This window comes from Schistocerca nitens, chromosome 2 (assembly GCF_023898315.1).
Source record: "Schistocerca nitens isolate TAMUIC-IGC-003100 chromosome 2, iqSchNite1.1, whole genome shotgun sequence".
Classification (NCBI taxonomy): Eukaryota; Metazoa; Arthropoda; class Insecta; order Orthoptera; family Acrididae; genus Schistocerca; species Schistocerca nitens.
Genome location: NC_064615.1, coordinates 1093402971 through 1093427061, shown reverse-complemented (window position 1 = coordinate 1093427061; position 24091 = coordinate 1093402971). Strand labels below are relative to the sequence as shown.

Genomic DNA, 24091 nt, shown 5'->3' with positions numbered 1-24091 from the left:
GTTCTTATTTGAAACTGATTCTCTTGGATGCTTTGCTTAAACTTTCCCATCCCAGACAACATCATGTGGCCTTGTCTCAAAATATAAAAGCACCCAAGATACCACAGGATGTGAGATGAGTTACTTGCTGTAATGTCATCAACTGAACCATGTCGGGTCCCTCAAGAAGTGATGTTCATGCTAGCAGTAGATCCATCAACAGCCCGCATAGCAAAAGGTGTGACATCGTGAGAAAGTGTATCATATGGTAGGAAGATATATGGGGAAAAATAAAAGAGAATTATAGGATTACTGGACAGCAAAGGTGAAGCTCATGTAGTTCAAGAAGCTTGGGCAGTAGTATCAGAGAGCTCTTGAAGTCCGGTACAAAGAGAGCTGGAAAGTTTGTGGAATCACCACAAGATGTAAGTGCTAGCACAAGGCTCCCACGTAATAATAAACCCCAGGGCCAGCCAATCATCACCAGACAAACTAGCTATATTATGATGCCAACCCTGTGTCAGATGCTGCTGTGACAATGAAAATTCACCTATGAAGCAGCTGCCAACACCTTCACCAGTTTTCAAACCCTCAACTGTAGCCTTATCACCCATGTGCTTGGCAGCCCTGTGCTCTGCTGGGACCCAGCCACCATTCCATGTTAAGGGATTTGAAATGAGATACCTCCTCTGCATCCCTGCACAGCTGGGGCCTGATGCAGTCAGCTGTAGCCATCTGTCTTTTGGTCTCGAGTTCAGCACAGGGGGTCACCCCACCATCACTTGGCTGTCTTCACTGGTACAATGCCCGATGCCATGGTCACATTTGCAGTGGGCTTGGTTACACAAGACATCCACAGGGCCTGATGCATCATCAGTGGGCACTCAGTATGCACAGTTGCTCACAAGGATGGTGCAACAAGGACAGCTGCAACAGGAGATGCTGTGGCAGCGTATTTGCTGCACTCACTGAAGTCCCAGAGAATGACACCCATGGCCTAGAAAACTGAATGATTGTAAATAAAGTGCAATAAGGGACATTTACATCCTTCTTCTGCTGTATTGATATCCATCTCTTATAGTGAATCATTCACCTACTTCAAGCCATCCCCACACCCTGTCATACTAAATACTAACAGTGCACTGTAGAAAAGGATGAGCAGATGACAATGTACTCAGAATTTCTAAATCCCATGTATGGGGAAAATGTTTGACATGAAAATCTATGGGTGTCCCTGAGTGTAAATTATTGTGGAGAACTTTGTTTCATTATTCCAGTTCTAAACATAACAGTCGTGTCTTAGAATTATCAATTTATTCAATTTTAAGGTGTATCATAATGTTCACTGAAACAGGAATCTGTCTTAGTTCTGCAGATCTGTTTCTATCTTCCCATTGTGGTAACCACCTATCTTTTGCAACTAGTTTGTCATGTTTAATACTGTGGTATACAATTACTAATGATAACCTGTGTACTATAGGTAAGAAAACAACCTGTTTGTGTCATATTTTGATAAGCAGCTTTCTGCTATGTATTGATGTTTTCTTGTTTGTATATTGCTGCCTGAGAAAGAGGCAGAGAGCTCCCCTCCCCAGCCTTACATCATTTTGAGATTAAACCCAATTCATATACATATACTTATCATCTTGAGAGACTTTTATGATTCAGTTAATGTAGTCTATAATCATTTGTGCTGCTCTTTAAAATGAATTTCATTCTATGAATTACTAATCAAATTGAAATTAATAGTACATGGTTTTAATCTTTACAAAAAGGTAGCAAAATACATCACTAGAAACAGAAGTTTGTGTACAACACTTTTTTCAAGTTCAGAGAAACTCTTACTGTGCCATTAACAACTGTCAAAAATACTGTCTTCAAAATCTGAATCCAATTAATATACTAACTGAATTGTAGCATCAACTAGTGTGTGGACTGAAAGCAAGTTTGACTATTGACTTCACTGTAACTTCACCTGTGAAGCAGAAGAGGAAAAACAGCTACAGATTGTACCTCAGTGCCTTATGATCCAACTTTCATGAACACTTTTGGTTTAGAAAACACTTTAATTGCTGCTTGCAATTTATCTAGTTGTTTCTCAATGTCCATTTTCTTTTGTTGTATTTTCTTGGCCGTTGTTTGCACTGGTAGCGTATTCATCGCTTGGATTAAATCACCATAATCTGTAAAAAGTATTGTAAAAAATGTCCACAATCAATGGTACAGCTTTACAAACAGTGTTTCAAATGTTTATAACATAAAAAACAGTACAATGGTTAAATAACAAGGTATATGATGATCACCCATTGCCAGTCCAGCATATAAATCTGACATCAAAGATGGTATACATTTACTTCTGATGAAAGAGCCACAATGTCAATTTTTTTCTTTGTTTTTACTTTTTTAATTGTTTCACAGACACACATACACATGTACGTCTACATCTACATTAGGTTTACAATGAGTGACCAAAGGTCATGATAAGACTCTGGAAGAAATGCTGATAACAAATCACTCCACAATTGCTGAACACTATGCTTATAGTCCTAGTATAAATAGGTTCCTGACACAACACATTAAAATCATCAATCATCCAATATACCTCTGTGGAGGTGATGTGACATTCATTCATGAATTATTTGGGATCATTCTGAGCAGCAGTTTGTAGAAAGATTGTATCTGGGATACTGAAGATCCACCCTCAACACTGTTAACGTGGGAAACCCAAATCTTGTCTAATCTCCAATATGCTGTTATCCATGTGTCTTGCACATCACACATTCATAGCTGGAGAAGCTGCAACTTGCTACCAAGTTCACTATACAGCCATCTGCAACAGACTGCTCAGGTATTGTATCTACATTTGCACTGTATACCACATCTAGCTGCAGCATTTAGACATCATAAGCAGTACATTTTCAAATCGGATAAACCTCCTGTGACTTTTGGCCACTCACTTTATAAGCTTCATGTGGAGAAAATGGAACACTGGAAGATGTTAGAGAGAAATTTGTACGATTCTGAAGACACAGAGGCAACCATAGACAGTTAATTATTTTTCATCTTCCAAGTATCATAATTGTGACCTTTCCCTATGATGTGGGACAAGTCAGTTTCACAATTACAGTATCCTTTCTCAGTGAAAAATATGACAACATGCTGACCATATGCATGAATTCTTAAGTTCTTTTTTTCTCATATAGTAATTTGCAGTATAACCACACATTTTGGGGGTACCATTTGAAATGAGAAGTACAACTTTATGCAACTCATCTCTGAAGGAAAGATAGAAAGAAAACATGAGCCTGGACTTGTCAAGTCTAACACTATACACAGACTAATAAAATTACTCTAAGATTTTACAGTAAAATTCTCTTTTTACACTTTTTCACCAGAATGACCCAAAATAGTGCAAAATCCAGGAAACTATGACATACAGGAAAGCACAGGAAACCCAACAAGTAGAAATGAATAAATTACACTTAATGCCATTCTCTTTATATTGTCCAAAATATTAAATTAATGTGATTTAAATTTTGCCTATTTAAAAACAATCATTTAATTATTTGTTTTTGCTCCTTTCTAACAGGAATTAACTCTACTTGTCTCTTCACAGTACACAAAGCATCAAAGCAGTGGCTGAGAGCTGATGCACACAAATAATGCTCATACATTTCCCTCTTCATTCCGATCATGCCCATTGGTGTAAATAAAACATGGAAGCAAATGTCTTTTATGAAAGCACATGAAAAAGATATTCATGTTCTAATGTGATACTTTTTATTGATAATCATTGTAAAATTATGGTACCAGTAAATGAAACTTGTAACATAATGTTGGTTAAAACACTAAAATTGGCAGTATTTGTAAACTGATAACATTAGGCACAAAATCTACAGCTTGTTGCCAAAAAGGAGGTCACTCTGTTCAGTGACATCCTGGGTGAGAAAGAGGGTGGAGATTGTCATTATGTTACAGGCATCTTTAGGAGGAATGTACAGCCTGATTTCAGGCTGTACCAACCTAAGATGGCCCGCCTAGTACGGATTAGCATATGTCATGAGGAAGTAATAATGATTCATGAAAGCCCATTATAGAGACAGCTATCTTCCCAAGCAGGGTTTATTTGTACAAATGACTGTGGAATTAAATTAGAGCTATAGTAATACAATGCAATGACCAGAGGGAAGGAGTCAGTATCGTCAGATCGTGATTATCATTAAGGCAATGACTCAGCAGACTTTCCCACCATTCCACACACTGATAACCTATAAATCAGGTGGCCATGACCCAACATGCAGAGAATGAAAATCTTGATCACAATGCTAGTGCTATGCTACATTACCAACACCTGCTTATAGTCTTCATTTTGTGCTTTGTTCCAAGACTGACTTTCAGAGGAATAGAATGCATTTTTGCTGAAATCTCTATTAAACTCAATATTAAAATGTGGGAAATGTTGTACCACAGAATAGTTAATGACAAGAACGCTACAAGCTCTACAGCAGCAATTTAGGAACTGTTTTATTTCACTTGTATTAGGCATTGCTATACTGATGAGATTTCTTATTTTGTCTGTCACTCACTGCTTGCAACACATCATTGTAAAGTCTCAAAGTAAAGTATGGTCATATTGTCATTTATCTTACTGTAATAAAAATTCATTAATACAGTTTCCTTAGATTCTAGTCTAGTGAGCTGAGAAAGCAGGTTTCCTATGCATCCCACATTCGACGAGTAGGCAGGACACAACATAGATGTTACAGATGATAGATAAAAATAAAACAGACAATTGATTCTCAGCACCCTCCCTTGTTACCTTTCTTCTTTACTCTTCACACACTTCACAGGTCAGTGGTTTTGTTAGTATATCTGTAAGCTGATTTAAACTCTCAATATATTTTAGTTTAGCAGATTTTCAATGGGGTTGTTGAATATAATTTCTTGTGATTTCAATGAGCTGCTTTCTTGTGGTTACTTTTCACATGTGAATATACTCCAACATGTATATAGCAGTTAAGTGGTCAATATACAGTTCTGTTGCACTCCAGAATGAATTCAATACACATATCTACATTTTCACATGGGGAGCTCAGAGCCAGGAGGCTAGCTCGGGGCTGGTGTCTCAATCAAAATATCAACATGGCATACTGTCAATGTATCAGAAAGCAAGGCACTAGGTTAACACTGTCACACAACCTGCAAGTGAGGCAAGCAAAAAAGCAAACACTGCAGTACGTCACAATAGGGCAGTATGGAGTAATGCTATGTCACTAAGCACCAGAGCACAACTGAAACAGTGAAACATTGTAGAAAGACCCAAGTCTAGCACAACAGTGAGGTAAGGAGTGCTAATGAATCCAATACATCAGGGCAAAGTTGCTCATCCACCTAGAACAACCGCGTCATAGGTGTGGGCTCTGCCACTTAGACAGCGGAGTTTTCAGAACTCGTGGGCACGTTCAGTCATACCTCCATTCTGTCCGTGTGACTTCAACACAATAATGCAGCCAACTCAATGCAAGCTACATCCATAGCCTGCTGTTGCAGCCTAGCTGGTCATTATAGATGAGTAGACTGTTGTGCTGCCAACCCCTCACCATCTGAGGGTCATCCCCACACTCTCGACATGTGGGGCATCCGTGTAGCCTCCCCAACATCCCATGGAAGGCCAGGACCTATCTTTCATGACAACTATCTTTCTAGACCTAAACACCAGAAGGCTGTCTTCAAAATTGCTGAGGTGTAGAGCCCCAAGTTGCAGAGCACTTGTAATGGACAACACCTCTGCCTCTCCTACTGCTGCCTGCACAACAACACACCAGGCACAGCTCACTAACTTGGTGCACTAGCGTAATAATTCATCCTGCACACTGTACAATGCTACAAGGCAGTTATATTACTCTGTGTATTCATCCTGGCAATAAAGTGTCATTGTAGATACCATTGTGTTACCATTGCACCACCCCCCATGCCCACTTAAAATAGCACCTGACCACTCACACAGCACCACATGACTCCCTAACCTGTAGTGGCCTTAGCTAACTGCAGTGCTACCATCCGGTGTCAGAAGTGGTCGTCGGTTACTCAGATGCTACAATCATCTCAATGGTTTGTGTGTATCTTGTTTGGCCATGATAAGACAGAGGTACATCCATCATAACTACAAAGTTACAGTTGTCATGTGATAGGAGCTTGTGCAGTGTAAGTTTTGTAACCCGTCAGGGCATGAGCTGCCATGTATCGAGGCTGTGCCAGCCACGTGTACTAATTATAGAGAGTTTGAGCACTTGGCACAGGGTTGCTGCCATATACCAAGGCTATGTCATCCACATGTACTAAGTGTAGACACTTTGGGCATTTTGCACAGTATTGTTTTGAGGCCCAATGGGCGATGGTATGACAAAGAAAAAGTGGATGATTATTTTTTGTGTATTTTAAGTAAAGTTTCTCTGTTTGTGTTTGTTGTTGTAAATGACAGTTGTGGATTACACAAAATGCCAGACATACATCTTGTAACTATGGGTGAGACTGTTGCCACTTTGACACAGCAAGCACAGTCATTATTAAATACCCAGTAACAATGACAACACAAAGATTTATGTAGGCAGGTTGAAGCTTTAAAAGCTGTTCGGCAACAATTGCAGACAGGGTGAGGGAAAGCTAAGGCAATGTTGAGTGTACCCTTTCCGCCACTCGATTCATCAGCAGCTATCTTAATAACACCATTCTCTGGCAAAACGACTGAAGATGTAACTATGTTCATTAATGAATGTTATGGCTACCACCGCAATGAGTGGTTGCTCAGATGAGACTTCTCTCCATGTGGCTAATTTATGACTGACAGGTGAAGATAAGCATATGTTTTATATCCTGAAGCTCTTAGTAATGCAGAGGCCTTTCAACAATTGACTGACAGTTTATGACAGCGTTATTATAACCAAAACAGCAGAAGGCTCTTCAGAGAAAACCTGAGTATGTTAACAGAAAAGCATAATGAATAAGTAGCAGCTTCTTCAGACATGATATGGATGATCAATGTGCATATATAGGAACTGATGCAAAATGCATAAGCCAATAATGCCTTACTGTGGGAAACTGAAAAGAGAGCTTCAGATGTTTTCCTGTATGGTATCCCTGTCAAGATATCAAAAAGACTGAGGATGAAAAGTCCTGATGATTTGGCTTCAGCTCTTAAAGTCGCAACACAATTAGAAGAAATTGACATTGCCACAAAAGTAAGTACTGACCACCATGTTTTCACTTCAGAGGTAAAGTGCTATAGATGTTGGCATAGAAGTGATGTAAAGAAGCAGTGCCAACAACCTGAATACTAAAAGTGTGAACAAGGTGGACAATGAGTGCAGGGTTATGGGGATCAAAGTCAGGGAAAACAGGATTAGCAGAAGCAGACATTAAACACAAACGGGAGCGTTTTGACTGTCAGAAGACATTCTCAATAGAACATAACACTGCACAAATATATGCACAGATTAAATGCTACTTGTCACACTTGGTGGAAGGCAAAGAACATATTTTCTGGTAGACATGTGTCACTCATCACTCTGGAATGCATAATTAAGAAGAGACTTGGCTCTCTGCATTACAAATTACATGGCATTGCTGACAAGAAAGTAAAATTATTAGGTACGATGCTGATCAGTTTTAATACAGAAACTAAAAAATTTGGAGAACATATCAAAGTGTTACTGTATGTGGGTGAAGGGTACTCAAGGATTCTTGGGCTAGATTTTCTCAACAAACATCATGCTAAATTTGATCTTTTGTAGTATACAGTAGAAATCAGTGAGACTTTGTTTCCATTGGGGAATACAGCTGCAAATGAGTTAATAATACAAGGCACACTCCTCATGAAGGTGTTGCTGAATAAACTGCAAACATGTATGTGCTAACGTTGATTGCTATAATACAATACCGACAGGTATGGGGAAGTTAGTGTGGGTTTCCATTGACACTAATTTACCATGTGAAGCATTACAGGTGCTAAAGCCATTAATGAATAAAGAAAGGTTAGACAAAATACACTGTTTTGTGCATAGACGTGTAACATTATGAATGGTGAATATATGGTTCCTGTTACCTTAGATAACTTCGTCATGGGCATGGTTAGTCCATTTAAGGGCTTAATGATTGCCAATTTAGATGTATTAGATGAAGATGATACTGGTAGGTCATGTGGTGACCAGAGATGCAAGCAAACCACCAATGCCACAGTATCATGTAGGAAAGAGAGTACCTACAAGGCAGTGATTGGCAGGCAATGCAAGATTTGCTACTATGGTTTATGGATTTATTTTTTATGGATAGTCCTTTACCAGCAACATTTATTACCTAGTAGCATATACCTAAGAGTAGTAAAGTGCTAGACTGGGAAAGCCATATTGCATATCGAAGCATGGCCAACCATTAATGGAGGAATTCACAGATCGACAGTTGGCAGAAGGGGTGATAGAGCACAGTGATAGCTCAAGGGGAGAAACTCTCATCACTGTTGCAAGAAAATTATCACAAGGTACTATGAAAAACAAATTCTTTTGTGATTATCATTATGCTACATGGACTGTAGCCCAAAACATGTATAGCATATTTGGGAAATATCATTGTATTCTTGAATGATATGCTAGACCATGTGAAACACCAGGAAGATGTGTTCAGCAGGCTACAGTCACCACGTCTGATGCTTACCACAGATATGTGCCATTTCAGGCAGGCACAGGTGATCTTCCTTGGACATCAGATTAGCAGGAAAGGTGTTCAAACTGATCATCACAACACCACAGAACATGAAACAACTGTAGTCAATCCTGGGTTTATATGATTATTACTGAAAATATGTAAGGAATTTTGTTCAGATTGCAGAACCATTGAATTCGTTATTTAGGAATGGTGTGAAATTCCAGTGGCCACCAAAGGTCAAATAGTGATTGAAAGATTGAAGACAGCATTAATTCCTGTTCCAGTATTGATTTTTCCTGATTTTGAAAAGTAATTTACCCTCTCATGTGAAACTAATAACGGGGCGATTGGGGGAGCATATATTTTCGTAGTTATTTATATGGCCAGAAATTTAAAGTAATTGTGTGTCACTGAAATGGCTGTCACGACTGAAAGGTCCTTTAAATAGATTAACACAGTGGGCACTCAAACTTAGTGAGGTTATTTATAATAACATTATTTATAATCCAGGTAGGAAACACACAAATGCAGATATGTTGAATGGAAAGGTTGCAGTATTGACAACACTAGGGAAAGATAACAAAAAGTGGCAGAGAGCACAGGTGACTGATAACACTGTCAAGCATTCAGGGCACATAGTCATCAAAAGATTGTGGTGGAGAACAAAAAAGTGCGATGTTGAGCAGTATGTAAAGGACCATGCTCCTTGTGCACAGAGAGCTTATCTTAGTCGTCAAAAAATCCCTTTCGAAAGACCACCAGAGGCATCCAAACCTTTTCGGATAATTGGGCTTGATATCTTGGAATTATTCAATAGAACACCCATAGGACATAAACACATACTGATAATTATAGATCACGTTTCTAGATTTCTGGCAATGGTGGTGATTCCCAATCAGCACCCACAGGACCCATAGGACATAAACACATACTGATAATTATGGATCACGTTTCTAGATTTCTGGCAATGGTGGTGATTCCCAATCAGCAGCCTAGTACAGCAGCTCATGTTATAGTCAACAGCTGGAAAGTCAAATCTGGTGTGCCTGATACTTTAATTACAGGTCAGGGTATGAATTTTGTATCAAATTCAATGAAGCAGTTATGTCATGTACTTTGTATCTGGAAGATACAAAGAAGCCCACTCCATTCTCGGACTAATGGGAAAGCAGAGTGAGTGCTTAGAACCACTTCTGAAATGTTATTATGTTAACAATGAGCACAACAATTGGGATACATACCTGCAATACATAGTTTGTGCGTATATTTCTTAAGTACATATTGGCACAGGTCTGACGCCCTCTGAAGTGGTGTACAGCAAAAAAATGCCTTTCCACATTGACATTGTGATTCATAAACTAGGACCTAACAGAGAATCAGTAAAACAGTTTATGAAGAGGATAGGTGAAGTGTGGCGGATGGTGAAGCAAGGCATCATTAAAGCGTTGGAATGACAAGAACAGTCGTGTAGGAATACTACTGCAATATCTAATAGGTCAGTGGTTGTTAGTCACTAATCCTTATACTCCTAAAGGAAAGACAAAGAAGTTCTTGACTAAGTATCTGGTTCCTTATCAAATCATTAAGATGTCTTCACCAATGAATATTAAAGCACAGTGTTTGATTAAAATGTCTATTGTCCATGTTAGTAGAATTACATGTTTCAAAGGAATGGTGCACTACCATACATTGAAGCAACTGAATCAATATGCATGGAAACGACTAAGAAAGTCAAGAAGCATACACCAAAGGGTAAGCATGATGTACGCAGCGTACCATACATGTTGAGGATACTAACAAGTAGGAATATTCAGGTTGTTGTTGTTGTTGTGGTCTTCAGTCCTGAGACTGGTTTGATGCAGCTCTCCATGCTACTCTATCCTGTGCAAGCTTCTTCATCTCCCAGTACCTACTGCAACCTACATCCTCCTGAATCTGCTTAGTGTATTGATCTCTTGGTCTCCCTCTACGATTTTTACCCTCCACGCTGCCCTCCAATGCTAAATTTGTGATCCCTTGATGCCTCAAAACATGTCCTACCAACCGATCCCTTCTTCTAGTCAAGTTGTGCCACAAACTTCTCTTCTCCCCAATCCTATTCAATACCTCCTCATTAGTTACGTGATCTACCCACCTTATCTTCAGCATTCTTCTGTAGCACCACATTTTGAAAGCTTCTATTCTCTTCTTGTCCAAACTGGTTATCGTCCATGTTTCACTTCCATACATGGCTACACTCCATACAAATACTTTCAGAAACGACTTCCTGACACTTAAATCTATACTCGATGTTAACAAATTTCTCTTCTTCAGAAACGATTTCCTTGCCATTGCCAGTCTACATTTTATATCCTCTCTACTTCGACCATCATCAGTTATTTTACTCCCTAAATAGCAAAACTCCTTTACTACTTTAAGTGTCTCATTTCCTAATCTAATCCCCTCAGCATCACCCGATTTAATTTGACTACATTCCATTATCCTCGTTTTGCTTTTGTTGATGTTCATCTTATATCCTCCTTTCAAGACACTGTCCATTCCGTTCAACTGCTCTTCCAAGTCCTTTGCTGTCTCTGACAGAATTACAATGGCATCGGCGAACCTCAAAGTTTTTACTTCTTCTCCATGAATTTTAATACCTACTCTGAATTTTTCTTTTGTTTCCTTTACTGCTTGCTCAATATACAGATTGAATAACATCGGGGAGAGGCTACAACCCTGTCTCACTCCTTTCCCAACCACTGCTTCCCTTTCATGCCCCTCGACTCTTATAACTGCCATCTGGTTTCTGTACAAATTGTAAATAGCGGGGAATTTTTCTTTTGTTTCCTTTACTGCTTGCTCAATATACAGATTGAATAACATTGGGGAGAGGCTACAACCCTGTCTCACTCCTTTCTCAACCACTGCTTCCCTTTCATGCCCCTCGACTCTTATAACTGCCATCTGGTTTCTGTACAAATTGTAAATAGCCTTTCGCTCCCTGTATTTTACCCCTGCCACCTTCAGAATTTGAAAGAGAGTATTCCAGTTAATGTTGTCAAAAGCTTTCTCTAAGTCTACAAATGCTAGAAACGTAGGTTTGCCTTTTCTTAATCTTTCTTCTAAGATAAGTCGTAAGGTTAGTATTGCCTCACGTGTTCCAACATTTCTACGGAATCCAAACTGATCTTCCCCGGGGTCTGCTTCTACCAGTTTTTCCATCCATCTGTAAAGAATTCGTGTTAGTATTTTGCAGCTGTGACTTATTAAACTGATGGTTCAGTAATTTTCACATCTGCCAACACCTGCTTTCTTTGGGATTGGAATTATTATATTCTTCTTGAAGTCTGTGGGTATTTCGCCTGTCTCATACATCTTGCTCACCAGATGGTAGAGTTTTGTCATGACTGGCTCTCCCAAGGCCATCAGTAGTTCTAATGGAATGTTGTCTACTCCCGGGGCCTTGTTTCGACTCAGGTCTTTCAGTGCTCTGTCAAACTCTTCACACAGTATCTTATCTTCCATTTCATCTTCATCTACATCCTCTTCCATTTCCATAAAATTGTCCTCAAGTACATCGCCCTTGTATAAACGCTCTATATACTCCTTCCACCTTTCTGCCTTCCCTTCTTTGCTTAGAACTGGGTTGCCGTCTGAGCTCTTGATATTCATACAAGTGGTTCTCTTCTCTCCAAAGGTCTCTTTAATTTTCCTGTAGGCAGTATCTATCTTACCCCTAGTGAGACAAGCCTCTACATCCTTACATTTGTCCTCTAGCCATCCCTGCTTAGCCATTTTACACTTCCTGTCGATCTCATTTTTCAGACGTTTGTATTCCTTTTTGCATGCTTCAGTTACTGCATTTTTATATTTTCTCCTTTCATCAATTAAATTCAATATTTCTTCTGTTACCCAAGGATTTCTATTAGCCCTCGTCTTTTTACCTACTTTATCCTCTGCTGCCTTCACTACTTCATCCCTCAAAGCTACCCATTCTTCTTCTACTGTATTTCTTTCCCCCATTCCTGTCAATTGTTCCCTTATGCTCTCCCTGAAACTCTCTACAACCTCTGGTTCTTTCAGTTTATCCAGGTCCCATCTCCTTAAATTCCCACCTTTTTGCAGTTTCTTCAGTTTCAATCTGCAGTTCATAACCAATAGATTGTGGTCAGAATCCACATCTGCCCCTGGAAATGTCTTACAATTTAAAACCTGGTTCCTAAATCTCTGTCTTACCATTATGTAATCTATCTGATACCTTTTAGTATCTCCAGGATTCTTCCAGGTATACAACCTTCTTTTATGATTCTTGAACCAAGTGTTAGCTATGATTAAGTTATGCTCTGTGCAAAATTCTACCAGACGGCTTCCTCTTTCATTTCTTTCCCACAATCCATATTCACCTACTATGTTTCCTTCTCTCCCTTTTCCTACTGACGAATTCCAGTCACCCATGACTATTAAATTTTCGTCTCCCTTCACTACCTGAATAATTTCTTTTATCTCGTCATACATTTCATCAATTTCTTCATCATCTGCAGAGCTAGTTGGCATATAAACTTGTACTACTGTAGTAGGCATGGGCTTTGTGTCTATCTTGGCCACAATAATGCGTTCACTATGCTGTTTGTAGTAGCTAACCCGCACTCCTATTTTTTTATTCATTATTAAACCTACTCCTGCATTACCCCTATTTGATTTTGTATTTATAACCCTGTAATCACCTGACCAAAAGTCTTGTTCCTCCTGCCACCGAACTTCACTAATTCCCACTATATCTAACTTTAACCTATCCATTTCCCTTTTTAAATTTTCTAACCTACCTGCCCGATTAAGGGATCTGACATTCCACACTCCGATCCATAGAATGCCAGTTTTCTTTCTCCTGATAACGACGTCCTCTTGAGTAGTCCCCACCCGGAGATCCAAATGGGGGACTATTTTACCTCCGGAATATTTTACCCAAGAGGACGCCATCATCATTTAATCATACAGTAAAGCTGCATGTCCTCGGGAAAAATTACGGCTGTAGTTTCCCCTTGCTTTCAGCCGTTCGCAGTACCAGCACAGCAAGGCTGTTTTGGTTAATGTTACAAGGCCAGATCAGTCAAGCATCCAGACTGTTGCCCCTGCAACTACTGAAAAGGCTGCTGCCCCTCTTCAAGAACCACATGTTTGTCTGGCCTCTCAACAGATACCCCTCCGTTGTGGTTGCACCTACGGTACGGCCATCTGTATCGCTGAGGCACGCAAGCCTCCCCACCAACGGCAAGGTCCATGGTTCATGGGGGGGGATATTCAGGTTATGTTATGTTATTTTCAGTGCTATCTAACACATATTTTACTTTCTGTTCTTGTTCAAGTGTCATAGTGATTTTATATGTATAATAGCGAACCCAGCAATGCTTCACAATTGCTAAATATATATGAGAATTGGATATATGTCCTAATCTCCTCCTTCCCCTCTCAATGTCCATCTCCTCTTCCCCTTATCTCTCTCCACATTTTCCCTCCTCCTCTCTCCGTCTATCTCCACATTTCCTCTCTATATGCCCATTTTATCACCAGCTCTCTGTCCATCTCCACCCCCCCCCCTCCCCCAACCCCTCTGTGTCCATATGACTGTACGCCTTGTTTATTGTTGTAAACAATGAAACTTCAATTGTGAATTGAAGTTGCTTAAAATAAATGGATAAATCAATTGGTATCATTGGTACAGTAGTTCTTGATTTGTGACGGTGCACATTGGTACTGGTACCTTTAATGAAAAAAATCAGAACCACGGGTTTTGAGATGTGATATGATAGTACTTTATTTTTTACCAGTACAGATGTTGTATCCACACTTTAAAAATGTTAAGAAAAGTGTTAAAATATCGTTTTAAGCAGTCTAAGCTTCAAAAACACCCCACTAGAAGGTCACAGTACTGGAACATCATTTTTTACATGTCAAGCACTGGGTGCACTGGGTATGTGAGACCTCTCCTGCTGAAGGGTCTTTGAGGGTAACAGCTTCAGTGGCAGTTCCTCGTACTTTTAATCTGCATATATGTAGGACTACACAGTTCTGGATAATTCAGGCGCTGTAGTGGTACTCTAATCATAAGCCAGTAACTACAAATAAAACTTGCATGTTTTTTAGTTAAAACTGACTGCAAAGCATATAGTTGTGTATACATTTTTAGTTTAAAAATTTATGTAAGAAGAAGGAATATACATGGGGAAAACAATTTGTTTAATGGTTTAAATGCCCTGCTATCGTAGTTAAAATTGAATGTGTTGGTGGGGAGGAACAACAAACAATACAAGTACACAGTCGACTTTATCAGAAAAACTGGTCATTAAAAAAATTTTTGCCTATGTTCATTAGAGTATCATGTAAAAATATGAAGCAATCAGTCTAAAACTTTATAAGATTTTTGCTAACAACTTTCCCCATCAGTATGCATGCGACAGCATCCTTACCTAATATGTTCCAAAGCACTACACATAAAAAATGGGATTTTCTGGTGCTCATACCTTGGGTTCTATTGATGATAAAAAGGTAGGGTCAAGTGTTTTCGATAGCCCTTGGGCTAGGAACCATTTGTATATCCAACAAAGGATTTTCTTAGTGTCACTATCCACAGTACAGTGTCAAAATATGTATATTATACACTTACTCCTCCTTAGGTGAATGGAGCAAATCAGTTGGTTCTTTTTGCATTTGATGTGGTCTACAGTGGGTCTGATGGGACTTATGGAGTCACAATCAGTTCATGGGCGGTTCCTTGGAAAACCCCACAAAAAGGCTTTTTTTACCAAATTTTTGCCATCACCATTGGATCAAATCCGAGCCTAGGATTCCTGGACAGCTATACACAGCACCCTACTTCTACATATAAAATCCAGTATGAGGCGAAATCTATTTAGTGTCAAAAGCACAGTACGCACCTCCAGGTAATACCACAGGCATCGACAGATCAACAACACACTCCAGAGATGGCATATAGCCCATTGATTGCTGCACCAAGAAGTCAAAGTGGTGGTGCTGCCAGAAAAATGATATGCACTGGTGCCACAGCAGAGTGTGCAGTTCCAAGTCAGGTCAGCTGCCAAGAAGACCACTTCCTACTTGTGTACTTCATGCCACATTGTCTGCTTCTAGCTAGTCCACATCAGATCATCTTCAGTGTACATTCTGGTGGGACAGTAGAAGTTGAACTTCAGGATCTGCTGCCTGAGCCAGTTTGTACAAAGTTGAGAATTTGTCAATAAATGTGTGCATTCTTGTCACTAATAATTATCAGTGTTTCAGTGTTCTCCTTGGTCTCCTCTTGTGGTGTTTCCCTCAGCTCACTGCAAACAGTTGAGAGCGGCAACAACTAAAATTTCCTTCTATGGTTGTATCAAAAGTATGATATGACAGCTGGTGCAGAGGAGGGAAAGAATTTGCAGAAGTTACAGGATTCACTTTGGTTTTTGCCCACCCACCTACCATTTTTACTTGTGATTTATTTTTGCTATTTCTTTTTTTATGTCCAGCACATTAGTGTGTGGACTTTTGAGTCAGGATGAACACTTTGTGTGCAGCATCTAATCCAAATTCCTTAGAGGTGTGGATACTGTGTCACAAGATGGTTCTCTAATGCATGTTACTCAGTTACAGGGTGAGCAAATTCAGCAGTAGCTTCATGCTGTGATACAGCTAACACAATAGCAGCAAAATCTACAAGCAGCACAGCAGCTTAAGCTGCAGCGTCCCCACCTATTTTATCATTCTGTAGTTTGAACAAATAGCATGAGGACAGGTTGGAATACTTAGCTCAATTGATGAGTCATATGGAGCCACACAAATTGCAAAGTACAAGGAGCAAAGCACTTTTTCCTTCCATAGTGGCGACAGAAATTTACAGGCTTATAGTGAAATTGTTTCCGGACAAACAACCAGGACAGTTAGAGTTTGAGACTTTAGTTAGCAGGTTAATCACTTACTTTGATGACCAAACACTCACGGCTGCTGCATGGTTCACGTTTTTCCACCTTCAGTGGACAGTAGGTCAAACTCACAAGCAGTGGATCACTAAACTTTAACTAGGCATTTCAAATTTTTGAGCCATTGGGGACACAGTGATGTCATGCTGTGTGACACTGTAACTCAAAATATTTGTGATGACAGAATTTGCACTATTATTTTGAAAGAACCTGATCCTTCTTTAGATACAGTGTTACAGCTAATTGAGATTAATGACATATGATTTAGCTAAGTGTGAGATGCAAATGTCAAATTTTAACAAATTGCATACTGATAGTGTTAGTAGTGCTGTAGAACATAAACAGTTTCATGCCCACCTGGCCCCTGTGACACAGCATGTGATGCCACATACTATGACAAACTGCCATGTCATGCCAGCAGAATGTCATTAGACAGAAAAACATAGCAATACCTTGCCCAATGTGCTTTAGTTGCCATAAGCATGCTCAGTGCCCAAGTCGTGATGTTATGTGTTGTTTTTGAGACACATAAGATCATGTTCAGTCAGTGTGCATGTAAAAGCTGCACAGACAGCAAATTGCCATGCAACACACCACTATACCAGTTGAAATCATTAATGGTGTCATGGCACATCCAGCCATGGAACAATGCAACCCCATAGCTGTAGTAAATGTTGTGAAAGGTAGCCCAAGAATAAAACTTAGCAAACATAACTTGAGTGATTTTCATGAGCCAAAAAAGTCATGCCAATGCAAACACAGATCCACTACTAAATCTTTGCTCACATCACCTGCCATGCAGTATAGTAGCTCAAAGCAACAGGCAGAACAGTTCTCTCTTAGATGTGGCACAAAGTTGGGACAATGTAGTCAATGTCAAATTGCAACTAGACACTGGTATATCAGTTACACTTCTGAACAAGTTTACTTATAAATGATTAAATGATTAGCTTCACCAATACTGAGTCCATCTATGCATATGTTGTCAGCTTATAATGGACAGGAAATTCCAGTTTAAGGAACTTTCAGTATGCCAGCTACTTTTCAAGGTGTAGCAAAGACAGTTGTATTCATTTTGCTTACAGCCAAATCTTTGCAGAATATTTTTGGCTTATAGCCTTTGACATTTTTGGATTGTCAATCCACAAGTCAGTGCTGCAAATTTCAGTGGAAGTGTCTACCAACAAAATTCAAGCTCTATGTGACAAACTTAGTTAACTTTTTGGCAATGATCTAGATTGTGTGAACAATTTTTAGCTCATGTGTCACTCAAATGCAAAATCAAAGTTTTTTGGATCTGGGCAAGTGCCCATTGCCATTAGGGAACAGTTTGCTGAACAGTTATGGCAATGGCAAGCTAATGGGGTCTTCAAGCCACTCAGCGCAAGTTAATATTCTTCCCCACTATTTATCCTTCAGAAACCTTCAGGATACGTTCAGCTGTGTGTTGATTTTAAGTTGACTGTGAACTCTCAGACAGTGATAGATATATACCTTTTGCCCCACCCAGAGGAACACATGGACAGATTAGGAAAGGGTCATTATTTTTCCAAGATAGAGTTAGCTGATCTTTACCTCCAATTGCCTCTGAATGACTACTCAACAAAATTTTTAGTTATTAACAATCATCTTTAGTTATTTGAATTTTACTGACTGCCCTTCAGTAGTGCTTCAGCAATGGTGATTTTCCAGTGCTTTTTAGAACAAGTGACTGCCAAGGTGCCTTCTTGCTCAAATTACTTGGATGATATTGTCATGTCTGGATGTTCTGCAGAACATTTAGCCAATCTTGAGTGCCTTTTTCAAGTACTACTATCAGCAGGCCTCAAGTGTTGCAAAGACAAGTGCTCTTTTTTGAGAGGGCAATAGAATATCTGGGACATGTCATTAATATGCAGGGTATTCATCCCACCCAGACTCATTTGCGAGCCATCAAAGATTTGCTCTCTTCCAAAAATCTAAAGAAACTGAAAGGAGTGTTAGGCAAACTAAACTACTACTTGAAATTCATTCCTCATGCCTCTCTGATTGCAGCTCTGCTTCACAAGTTACAGTGGAAGGATGTTCCATATGCATGGCTGAAGGAATGTCAGCTGGCTTTTGATCTATTAAAACAGACACTATTGCCGGCCGCGGTGGTCTAGCGGTTCTAGGCGCTCAGTCCGGAACCGTGGGATTGCTACGGTCGCAGGTTCGAATCCTGCCTTGGATATGGATGTGTGTGATGTCCTTAGGTTAGTTAGGTTTAAGTAGTTCTAAGTTCTAGGGGACTGATTACCACAGATGTTAAGTCCCATAGTGCTCAGAGCCATTTGAACCAACAGACACTATTTAATAACATGTGCCTCATACATTTTGATCCAGCTAAAGCAGTTTAGCTTCTACCCCCACTTCCGTGGGGGCACCACCACTGCTACATTGCAGCAATCACTGCTATACACCGTCTCTGGAGTATTTTGTTGACCTGTCAACATCTGTGGTGCTGCCTGGTGGAGTATGGTGTTCTTATGACACGTCACTCCTCCTCCCTAAATCTCCTTGTCATGGTCGCATATGGTTACAGTGTGAATGACGCCAAGGGGAAGTCTGGGTGCAGGTGCAGCAAGTGGGACAGGAACCAGGACTGGAGCCAGTGTCAGGTTTCTATTAGCGCCCTGGCATTCATCCATCGCCCCAATAGGGCGCACACCTACATTCAGGGCTGAGGTCTTGGTTGACACTAGTTCTATTAGTGGTTGACACTTCTTCTATTGGCCTAGGCACAGTTCTGTTGCATCATGTTAGATCAACAGATTGTCCAATAGTATTTGCTCCAAATTTCTGACTATGACTCAGGCAGATTACAGTCAGGTCAAAAAAGAAGCACTGACAATCATTTATGGTGAATAAGGCATTCACTTCTCTCTTCCGCCAAACTAAGCCTGTTCCACCCCACACACTGCAGAAATTGCAACAATGGACTTTGTTGCTGTTGAACTACAACTATGAAATCTTATAAGACCTCGACTCAACATTCCAATGCTGATGTGTCGTCAAGTTTACCGGTGGACGTGGATGATCAGTTCAACTCCTCCAAAGCATCAAGTTCTCAGATAGATGCTCTGGGTGCTTCCGCAGTTCTCAGCTTTCCCATGGACTTTCATTGCATGGCGCAGGAGACAGCTGTAGATGCAGATTTGACCATTGTGCTGAATTGCAGGTGCAGAGGGTGGCCTAGGAGCGTAAACGACGTCATTCGGCTGGAACACTGGTCAGCACAAAGCTTCTCATTTTCAGATACAGGACGAAGTACTCTTCAGGATCTTCCAGCCTGGACAGTGATGGCAACAGGGGGACATTTCACATGTCCTTGAACACAACATGTCCTTGGTTTCTTCTCCTACAGTATCACTGCTCAAAAGACACTGGAACCAGCTTCGCCCTCTGAGACTCCATGATTGTGCCACTGCATTTCATTTTACAGATTCAGCAGGCAGTCAGGAGCCAGGGTCACAGCTGTCTGCCATAGACCAGATGGCATCTCAGCCCAAGGAGCTTCCCATGAAGGTAGACGTGCTCTTATCCCCAATGCCATCATCACAGAAGCCCATGTTGACATGGGCAATGCCTCTGCACTCTGCCACCTTCCTCTCCAATGGGAGGTCCTCCATTGTTTGAGACCTCACCTTGGATGTAGGTGTGCACCCTCCCTGCAGTTTGACAGGCATTCCTGTTGGGACTCAGGGTGAATGCCAGGGCGCAGATAGGAGCCTGAAACCGGCTCCAATCTTGGTTCCTGTCCCCCTGCATCCAGACTTCCCCCTTGGTGTCATTCACACTGTAACCATATGTTACCGTGACAAGGAGATTTAGGAGGGAGGAGGGAGGTGTTATAAGCACACCACACACCACCAGGCAGCACCATAGGTGTTGACAGGTCAACAAAACACTCCAGAGACGGTGTATAGCCCAGCGAATGCGGCAAAGTCGCAGTGGTGGTGCCCCCACAGAAGTGATATGCGCTGGCACCAAAGCAGAATGGGCAGTTCCAAGTCAACTTAACTATAGAACAGACTGCCTTCTACCTGTGCACTTCATGCCACATCACTTGCTTCTAGTGAGTCCACACCAGCCGTCTTCAGTGAACTTTCTAGTGGGACAAGAACTGTTTACTTTCCAGCCTTACCTTCTGAAATAGTAATTGAACTCCACAATCTGCTGCCTGTGCCGATTTATACAAATTTGAGTATTTATCATCAAATGTAGGTGTTCTTGTCACTAATCATTATCAGTGTTTCAGTGTTCTCCTCATTCTCCACTCATAGCTTTTCCCGAGTGTGCTATAAATAGTTGAGGGTTGCAGTGAGTAAAATCTCCTTCTGTGCTCATATCAAAAGTACCATACAACAATCTAAATAACAAATAACCACAGCAAATTGCTCAAATTTTGTTGGTATAATCTCGGGCATTTTTCTAGAAGAGACATCTCCCTGTTTTCAAGTCTTTATCTGTTATCGATAAACATCCCAAAAACTTATTTTATGGGTACCAAAATGCAGCTATGGATTCCAAGGCGGTTAAGCACAGCAAATGGCTGTAATTTTTATGATGTATTGCTTAGATCCTGATCTCAAACAGCCTTGAAAATTTTCTTCATATATTTATCTGTTTCCGAGGTATAGAGGTTTAAAGTTATCCTACTTGTACATGTAAAATACACATGTAACATCTGGTGTGAGGTGAAAATGTAGTTTGTAAATGGGACATAGCAGGGAAAAATATGTTGTAAACTGTCTCTGTTATAATCTGCGAGCCCCATATTGTAGTACTGAAGCACAAGCAAAATTTTTTTGCATGTAAAATCCAATCTGAGGAGCAAAATTAGTTTTTCATTATTTCAGTTTCATATAAGTAAACTATCTAAATTTTACTGGCCCATAAAATTTCTTTCCATATGAGTTACATACCTTGCTACAACAGGGAAAAGAAGGGAATAATGCTCCCATCAGACAACAAAAAAATGCGAATATGTGTTTATTTAAAAGATTCTGACTGAAACATGGGGTACCAGTTGCCTCATTCTACCTTACTCAGCAGCTATAAAAAGTTTCCCAAAAATTTTGGCATGCAAACCTATTTGCACTTTTTGAAACACATTGCTTTCTCAAGCTTTTCCAAGCTGGCAGAGAAGATGACAGTGGCAGTGGCAAAGAGATAGAAAAATAATAAATACTGGATGGCAGTAAACAGTGGTTGTCTTACAGAAAGAGCAAAGTAGACAAATGGCAGTGTGAGAGAAAGAGAGAGACACAGTGGCAGGGGTACATAGCTCAGGGTGACAGAATAGTGCTAGGAAAAAACTAAAGAAGACGGTGCCAGGGAAGGGGGTGAAGGGGGGAGGGGGAAATGGGGAAGGATAGAGGGAAAGAGGAAGTGGAAGTGGGTGAGAGCCAATGATAATGAGAGATAGAGTACAAGATAAGGACAATGAGGAAGAGAGATATAATGAAAGTGAGATAAGACAGCAGGAGTAGGAAGAAAGGAATGAGATATTAGCAGTAAGAGGCAGCAAGTGGGAGACAGTGATGATGACATGAAACTGTAGCAGTCGGACAGAATGAAGAGGACTGTGGCTGTGGTGCAGGAGACAATGACAGGGGGAAAAGAGAAGATAATGACAATGAACTGTGCTGAATGAGTAAGTGAAAAATGGCAACTGGGAGTAGATGGGTGTGAGGAACTTATAGTGATGGACTAGTGGGTGTGAGTGAGTTACTGTTAGGGAAGCTTGTGGGACTTTGAGGTGAACTACATGTTAAAAAAAGTGCAAATATGTTTGCATGCCAGAATTTTTGAAAAAATTTTAAAGGTGCTGAGAAAGATAAAATGAGGCAACTGATAGCCCACATTTTAATCAGAGTCTTTTAAATAAACAAGGACATATTCACAACAATGTTTCCCCTTTATAAATAATACTGAGTGTTAGGAGTGTAAATGCAAATATGTGATTTTCTCCATATGTGTATACTGATTCACAAAAATTTCATGTGAAATTATTTGATCTCCTTTCCAAGATATGACAGGTCACCCTAATTATTTCAAACTTTTGATTCACCTCTCTCTCCCTTGCGATAACTAGTCCGTCATTCACCAATAGTATGATGGCAATGCTCCTATATTCACTGTACTAGACAACACTCATTGTCAGGTACTACTTATCCCAATGTTGTTAGAAAATTTGAGGATACATCATTCCAGCTCTTTCGAGCTTGTATTAAAGCTTATAAACTCTTCTTCAGCTTACAAAACTCTATTTTTGCTGTCACTGACTTTGTCAGATCGATTCATGAAGGTATATCACCATATAGAAATGCTCTCTTAAAATTTTATTTGTAGCAGTTCAGTCATATGGCAATCAGAAAGGGTCTTGATGGAAAGTTTTGGACTTCTGAAAATTTGCTAGTATATGTTTTCTGGGTTGCTGATTACAAATTTCAATGTTGCTAACTTGTTACACACAGGTCCCTATCAACCTGTAGTCAGAGTGACTTGCCCTTCATTTCATGATTTCTTCAACCTATCAGCAGTAAGGGCCTACTAAATATCTCACTTTCTGGAGGTAAACACTGGCAAGCAATTCTATCTCAAAGTTTATATGTTTTCTCTGTTGAATTTTCCTTTAATTCAAATAATAATTTTGCATCTTTCATATACTGATCATAACTTTGATACATCTTTGTTGACTGACACTTCTTTGATCTTCTGCCTGAGGTGAAATGGCTGGCTGGCTGGCTGTTTATGATCTCTGCTACTGTTATTGACCAACTGCTTGCCCTATAACATGTGACTAATACTGACATTTAACCATAAATGATCCCTTGTAGCTGTGAGCAGTAGCAGGTGCCCTATTGTCTTTAATGGTAAGTAACTACTGTATTTTACTACATTAACAGGTCATATCTTTAACTTCAGCACATTAACAAGGAGCACATAAAAAAGTAAGTGACTGAGTCTCAGGCAAAGTACACTGTTATATAAAGTCCACAATAAACTGAAAAGACAAAGAACATACACATTAATGTAGGGGACAGTCAAGTGAAAATAAGACAGATGGAAAAAAGTAAGTAAACAGTTATTTATTTCAAAATTAATTTTTATAATTGTTAGTATGTTTATCCCAACGTGAGACAAGATGGTCAATGCTTTCATGAATAAATGTTTGTGGATGTCTACAGAACCATATTTGTACCCAGACATGTATCTCTTTGTCCACAATAAAGCAATGGCCATAAATATCTTTCTTCAGGGCTCCAAAAATATGGAAATCACCTTGGGGGGAGACTGGGACTATATGGATAATGTGTAAGGTCTTCCCAGCGAAACCTCTGCAGTGCAGTCGAAACAATCTCACACATGTGTGCAGGCATTAACCGCAACAAAATGACACTGTCCGTCAACATTCCTGAGTATTTGGACTTGAT

At 40.0% G+C, this 24091-nt stretch overlaps 1 protein-coding gene across 1 annotated transcript in view; it reads right to left on the bottom strand.

Annotated features, from left to right (window-relative positions):
- Window positions 1-1792: 1792 nt before the first annotated feature.
- The window catches only part of LOC126237488 (uncharacterized), a 304303-nt gene continuing 282004 nt past the window's right edge, over window positions 1793-24091 (bottom strand). The window contains exon 13 of the mRNA XM_049947633.1: window positions 1793-2162. Coding sequence (XP_049803590.1) covers window positions 2002-2162 — 161 coding nt within the window. The 3' untranslated portion in view covers window positions 1793-2001. The remainder of the gene's footprint in view (window positions 2163-24091) is intronic.